The sequence below is a fragment of the Portunus trituberculatus genome, chromosome 27, assembly GCF_017591435.1.
Source record: "Portunus trituberculatus isolate SZX2019 chromosome 27, ASM1759143v1, whole genome shotgun sequence".
NCBI lineage: Eukaryota > Metazoa > Arthropoda > Malacostraca > Decapoda > Portunidae > Portunus > Portunus trituberculatus.
In genome coordinates, this window is record NC_059281.1 from 10,544,902 (window position 1) to 10,552,401 (window position 7,500).

At 41.6% G+C, this 7,500-nt stretch overlaps 1 protein-coding gene across 3 annotated transcripts in view; it reads right to left on the minus strand.

The window, feature by feature from the left end:
• Positions 1–7,500, minus strand: part of LOC123509490 (SCY1-like protein 2) — a 307,200-nt gene that overhangs the window by 83,716 nt on the left and 215,984 nt on the right. For all 3 annotated transcript variants that reach the window (XM_045263803.1, XM_045263802.1, XM_045263804.1), the window contains exon 8: positions 6,610–6,740. In XM_045263803.1, coding sequence (XP_045119738.1) covers positions 6,610–6,740 — 131 coding nt within the window. The remainder of the gene's footprint in view (positions 1–6,609; positions 6,741–7,500) is intronic.

Here is a 7,500-nt window from a genome sequence, read left to right on the forward strand (position 1 = left end):
TCATATCTATATCATTTCAGCAGGAAGCAACGAAAGTGAATGGTACTCTATCACAAACGGCTTAAAACGGAGAGAGAGAGAGAGAGAGAGAGAGAGAGAGAGAGAGAGAGAGAGAGAGAGAGAGAGAGAGAGAGAGAATATCAGGCTGGAAGTTATCTTTATATCTCGTAACGTTTTAATTCTTTTAATTTCAAGTTGAGTTAGTCCTCGCCTCTTTAAGTTTTCTTTCACGTAATTGCTTTTGTTTTGCTTTTTTTTCCTCTAAAACTTAAAACTTCAATTCATAGTCTTCATTTCATTGTATTTCATCACATTTCATCTATTCATTCATTTTCTGCTTAAAATCGAAGATGTTTTTTTTTCCGTCTTTCTTGAACTACCTTTAACTTTCAAACTCCTTCGTGTATACTCATGTTCCGTACTGAATAGCTCTTGATGCCGAGACGTAATGGCCCTAACAACTCTGACAGCCATAACAACCTCAACAACTGCATAAGTCATTCAACTCAACTCCCACGTTTCTCATGATCGTAACTGCAAACTTCTCAAGACTAATATGCTCCAAGAATAGCTATGGGTCATTCACATTATGCACCTCTTTTATTTCAGTGGCAAAGGAAAATGTCAGGTGATCTTCAGGACCTCAAAATAACTAATGATCATGGCCAGATCTTGTTTGACGACCATGGAACGTGTCCTTGCTCTGCTCTCAGCCATTATCAAGACGCATGGAATATCTTCTTACAATTTATCCATTTTATTCACTTCCTTTTCTTTGCTCCTCTGCCTTCCACTATTCTCAACATCAAATATAAGTCATCTTCTCTTACTACCTCATTCTTAATCTCTTTACTTGACATCTGTTATGGTTTTCTCGCTACAAAGGAAATCCTGGTGGCGTTTAAATATCTTGAAATAGCATTCTGAGACACCACCTAAGCACAGCCATCCCACACGGCCGCCTCATCTCCTTTAGTACCACAGGCGTAATCTTCTCATCTATAATGGACAGTGGCAGCCGAAGTGCGCCCTAATAGAAGTTGGAAGTTTACTGTATGTCTTTTGTCAAGTTCTTATCCATGACACTATATAAAAGGTTAAAGTTTTTAGTGTAGATACTCGTTATGTAGAGAGATTGAGTTGCTAATTGTGTGTGTATGTGTGTGTGTGTGTGTGTGTGTGTGTGTGTGTGTGTGTGTGTGTGTGTGTGTGTGTGTGTGTGTGTGTGTGTGTGTGTGTGTGTGTGTGTGTGTGTGTGTGTGTGTGTGTGTGTGTGTGTGTGTGTGTGTGTGTAACTCAATTATATTTTAACCAATCCTTTTTCATTTTGTATTTTTCTTCCCTCTCATCACACCTTCCTTGTTTTCTCTCTCTCTCTCTCTCTCTCTCTCTCTCTCTCTCTCTCTCTCTCTCTCTCTCTCTCTCTCTCTCTCTCTCTCTCTCTCTCTCTCTTCGTTCATTCCTCACCAGTCACCAGACCAGGGAGTAAAAACCGTAGCCATTCATTCAGTCAAGTACAGTATCCCTCTTCTCTCAGTCCCCGTCCCTCAACTCCATCCAAATGTTACTTACCGGCATTTTCCATCACAGCTTTTTACTATTACAGCCTCCCTCTTCTGACGATCACACTGCAAAACTATTTCTTAATCTGCGCAATAATCTCTTCATCTGATTCATGTGAGACTTAACCATTACCTTCGTTCTTTCATCCCTTTCTCTGGCAATCACTGGAGCGGTCTGCGATTATCATGATTTTTTTTCCTCCTTTCTCTCGTCTTTTCGCTACTTTGATTGAGGAAGGAAGCATCAAGACATCTCGCCAGTAGAATGAACGGTATATTTTTATTTATTTATTTTTTCAAGAAGTCCTGAGCTTTCTCGTGATCTTCTTGTCTTGGAATGAAGAGGAGGATATTTACAGAGAGAGAGAGAGAGAGAGAGAGAGAGAGAGAGAGAGAGAGAGAGAGAGAGAGAGAGAGAGAGAGAGAGAGAGAGAGAGAGAGAGAGAGAGAGAATTAACCTTCCCTCTTTCATTTCCAAACTCTTCACTTACTTATTACCTTTCTCCTTTGCTCATTATCCTCTTTCCTGCAGTAATCACCTTGTTTCATTCATTATCTTTCTTCGTCACTGATTATCACTTTCTCCTTTCATTATATCTCTCTTCACTTGACATTTCTTTCGTTCATTATTTCCTGCATCGTCTTTTTTCTTCATACAATCTGCCTTCCTTCTTTCGGTCCCCACCTCCCTCCTTCACTCATAATCTTTCTTCCTTCATTCATTATCTTCTTCCTTCACGCGTTACCTGTATTCACGCAATGATTCCCTCAATTAATAACCTTCTTTAGGCATTACATCCTTCAGTAATCACGAAACCATCTCTGTCTATCACTCATCACCTTCTCTCCCTCGTACACTGCACCAATACAGTCAAAATATACCTCAAAACTTTGCATTCCCTTCCCCTTCTCGTGCATTCAACCCTTCCCCCTCAAACCTCATTTTTTAACCGTCCGTTTCTGCCAACTTCGCAACACATCTCGAGTTCAGACTTGCTACAATACCTCGCCAGAAACCTCCATCAATTTCGTTTTCCCTGCTCGTCTCCTTAGCGCGGACTTGCGAGCCATGTTCCCCGCAGGGCTTGGGCGGCACAAGGGCACCACCACCAGCCTTATCTCCCAGCCCAGCCGCCTGTAAGGACCTCCCAGACCTCGAGAAGTCCCGCAGTCCTACCCGGCCCCATCTAGCGCCGCACGTGAGGAATATAATGACCACAGAATCGATGTTGATGAGAAGTCAGCTCTCGTCATGAAGAGAGAGAGAGAGAGAGAGAGAGAGAGAGAGAGAGAGAGAGAGAGAGAGAGAGAGACAGGAGACTAACATGTAAATAAATCAACAGAGAGGCAGACAGACCGGCAGACGAAGTGGAAAGAAGACGAATAAAGAAAAGAAAAAGGAAAAAAAAGAGAGGGAGAGGGAAGGAAGGGTCAGCACATCCGTCCTCCATCATCTTTTCCTTTATTCTTTCCCCTATGACACACACAAAGCAAGAAACTAAATTGAATCTGTAAAATCAAAAAGAAAAATACTCTCCATTATTTCAGTACTCAGTTGGAATGAAGAAAGAAAAGAAAAAGAAAACAATAGTACTCGATTCCAAGAGAGAGAGAGAGAGAGAGAGAGAGAGAGAGAGAGAGAGAGAGAGAGAGAGAGAGAGTGAGTGAGTGAGAATGGAAACACAAACTAAAAACGTGGCTTGAACTAAAGAAACTGATTATTTTTGGATTTACAGAGATTTATCCTTCTCTTTTCATTTTCTTTTTCACATTTCTTTGTTTCCGTTTGTTTTCCTTTTTCCCTCTTCTATTTTCCTTTATGGGCACTGGAGGTCACAAGGTAAGGGGAAGCAAGGCATTTGGTAAGAGGAAAGCCCTCCATTGTTCCCTCACTCCCCTCTAATCCTCTCCATTTTCCCCTTTTCTCTCCCCTCTTTTTACCTCCACTCCTTTCTCGCTCCTTCATTTATTCCTCCCTTGTACTCTCCTTCCTTTCTTCCTTCTCTTCTCTTCTCTCATCTCCTCAATTCCCTTTCTTTTTTCATTGCTTCCTCTCGTCTGTTGTTTGTCTTTTTTTCTTCTTCTCTATTTTGTTTTCTCTTCCTTTGACTCCATCATCTGTTCATTTCCTTTGTGTGTGTGTGTGTGTGTGTGTGTGTGTGTGTGTGTGTGTGTGTGTGTGTGTGTGTGTGTGTGTGTGTGTGTTTATTTTCACAGAATCGCTATGACATGGTCTCTCTCTCTCTCTCTCTCTCTCTCTCTCTCTCTCTCTCTCTCTCTCTCTCTCTCTCTCTCTCTCTCTCTCTCTCTCTCTCTCTCTTCCAAGAATCTCTCCACCAACACATTTCTTCATTTTCATTCTGTTCATGTCATTTTTACATTAGTCTTCCCCTCCCCGTCAACATATTGTCATTTGTCATAATGTGATGCTTTCTTTTCTTACTCCCGCTCCTTGCCCATAACCCCTCCCCTCTCTCTCTCTCTCTCTCTCTCTCTCTCTCTCTCTCTCTCTTGCTTACTGATGTTTTCACCTTTCTATAACATAATACACTGCCAGATACATATATTTTTCATTATCGTATCCTTGCTCCTCACCCGAAGCTGAGAAACATTCATACACCAAAACTCTGTATTTTAAGGAGGTTTCAAGACATTTGACCCTGATTTTTGGCTAATTCTTCATCAATCATTAAGCTAGCATTCTACGTGGGCCTTTTTATATGATTTTTTTTCCCTTGGCTAGTTTCCCTCTTGCATGAAAATAATATGTGGCGTACAGTTCCGTCCCACACTATTGTACTTCAGCACCGCCACGCCACTATGATGCTGATGCGCCACTAACAGTACTTCGTTGGTACAAAACACAGGCCAATACTCTATCAGTAAAGCCTCTTATAGCCTCCTCCTCTTTGTATGTTTGTTCATGTATGTTTTCCTTTGTACTCATGCTGAATTCATCATTAGTATTCTATTCTACCTCTCCTGTCTTCTCGTTATTATTGTACGTCTAAGTGAATCATATCAATATACTTTTTAACAAGGGAAATTTACCTTCACACACACACACACACACACACACACACACACACACACACACACACACATCACGTCTCTGTTCTTCTCTCCGTCTCTCATATCATCTCCCTATTTCCTTCCTCCTTCACCTTCACATTACGAACAGCCCTTTACCTTATCAGTGCCTCGCTCTTTCATCCTCCAGCCGCCTCTGTAGTCTTCCTCCCTTCCCATCCCAGGCCAATCACTCTTCACACGGATATAGCAGTGTTTAACCCGCCCTCTCCTCGCCTTTCATGTTCTCGCTTATGCAAAAATACAACGAAGAGAATTAATTTATCCCTGTGTCTCGGTTTAATTGAAGGATTGGGCATGGTAACTCGTACTTGTATTGAGTGACATGATAGAACGTAAAGTGTGCTGTTATGAAGGTCCTGGGTTGTATTACTGGTAGGTTAAGTGAAGGAAAAGACCTAAGTAATAAATTTGTAATGGTGTTTTTTTTTTTTTGTGGTGGACGAGTAGTGTGTGTGTGTGTGTGTGTGTGTGTGTGTGTGTGTGTGTGTGTGTGTGTGTGTGTGTGTGTGTGTGTGTGTGTGTGTGTGTGTGAGGTGCTCAAATCCCACTACTTCCTTTCCTATCTATTTATTATTAGGATACAATGCAGAATCATTTACTATTACACCCCCACTTGTATATCTAATACCACCACATCTCTTTTAACACGCCCAGTATGCGCGATTTAAGAATAACCACCACCACCACCACCACCACCACCACCTTTAACACCACCAACACGACTATCATTTCTATTGAATCCACCAAAACACTTCCATTACACCACCCATTACCACTGACAACATCCACCATTATTGCTTTCATTCGTTTCAAAAATAATCTCTTCTATTATTATTACTTTCATTGACACCTAAGCTCTTCCATCAACTGCAGTGCTTTGGATCACCTTCCATTGCCGCCAGAAGCACCGTCCATCATGACTCGTATCAACAGTTCAGTCTCTTATTATTGTCATCTACGTGGACCCCTCGCTCTCTGGAAAACTCAGCCTGGTTCTGTATTTTCCACTTACCCGATTATACGTTCACAGAGGAAGCTACTGCCAATAGAATACCTACTTATTTCCACCTGAGTTGGTATATAATTTGCAGTACATGAATGAAAGATCAGAGAATCGAATCCTTTTAAGAGCTTTTCACTGCTGTATGCTCTTTCTAAAGGAAACATGTTTAAGACTACTATTCTTTTGCCTTCACTAGTTTGCCGTTGTAATGAGTGAATGAATCAATGTGTACATGAGTGGGCGCATGCATACATACATACATACACACATATATGAATAAAAGTATCCGAATGAATAATATCTGTGCCACGTAAGGCAAACCAATATAAAAAGTTGCAATTTAATCATGAAACATAAAAGATAAATATAAAAACCGTGAAGAGAATTAGTTATTAAAAATGTTTCTGCCATATTAACTAGTGGGAAAAATAATTAAAACCAGCATGGACGACACAATATCATTTCTCTTATGGTCCTGAGTACGACAAGCGCTGACATGTAAAAAATAATGCTAGAAAAGTGCACGCTATTAGTAATACATCCTCAATACGCTAGGAATGTACGTAAAATAACATTATGGTGGTGGAGAATAAAGAAAAGGGTTTTTTAGGGCGTTATTAATAAAACAGAAGCCTAAGTGACGTTCAGCTTATCCACATACACCCCTTCCTCCTCTTCTTCCGTCTCTTTCTCCCTTCTTCTCTTTCTCCTCCTCCTCTTCCTCCTCCTCCTCCTCCTCCTCCTCTTCCTTTCCTCTTCTCTTCCTCTTCTTCCTCTTTCTCCTCTTCCTATTCCTCTTCTTCCTCCTCCTCCTCCTCTTCTTTTCCTCCTCCTCCTCCTCCTCCTCCTCCTCCTCCTCCTCTTCCTCTCCCTCCCCGTCCCCCCTCCTCCTCCTCCTCCTCCTCCTCCTCATCCCCCTATCCCCAGCATCCCCGAACTGCTTTGTCTCACCTGAAGTATTTGATGAGCGCCACCAGCTGTGATGTGGGTCGCTGGCGCGGGTCACGGCTCACCAGACGCACCACAGCCTCTTGTAGACCCGTGGGCACTTTGGGCAGCACGTTGTTTACTTGTTCGCCCAGCTGAGGAGGAGAGAAAAGCATAAATGAGGCTCTGAAGATGTTTTGATTGAATATATGTTGGGAAAGGTAAGATTTCAGAACATAGGAACATGAGAAACTGAAGGAAGGTGCAAGAGTTTACCAAGCCTTTATTGATATACCTATCTTTTTCAATCTATCATCCAATCTATTTTTTTTTTTTTTTTTTTGGTTGGGGGAAGCTGGCCAGAGTCAACATATAACGGAAAAAAAAAAAAAGGCGTACTTAGTTGTATATTTGTTGAATCTTCTTTTAAATCTCCCATGCGTGCTTTGGGGTCCGAGGGGTCTCCAAGCGCACTGGTTCGAATCCTGTCCACGGTCCGAGTGTAGGTTGGGCTTCCTCACTCGGGGCAACGGTTTCCTAGCGGGTGGGCTTTGAAATAGGAGGTATCCCAAAAAGTATCCTCTATAGCCCATACATTCCCGTGAAAAGCCCACATCGTATAAATAAAAAAAAAAAACAATACGATTACTGAGTCTATTCCATTAATCACTTTATCAATCAAACTACCTCCTTCCCATATTTTTCTTAAACTTTTTTTTTCAAACTTGAACCCATTATGTCTGATTCTATCCTGGATACTGATCCTAAGAACTCTGCTTGTTGTCCATATACCTCTTAAATACTCGTACTTCTATCAACTCTCCCTCTTTACCTACGTCTTTGTAAACAACACATTTAACACCTTCAATTTCACTTCGTAGTGACTATCCCTCAACCACTGCATCCTTTTAGTCA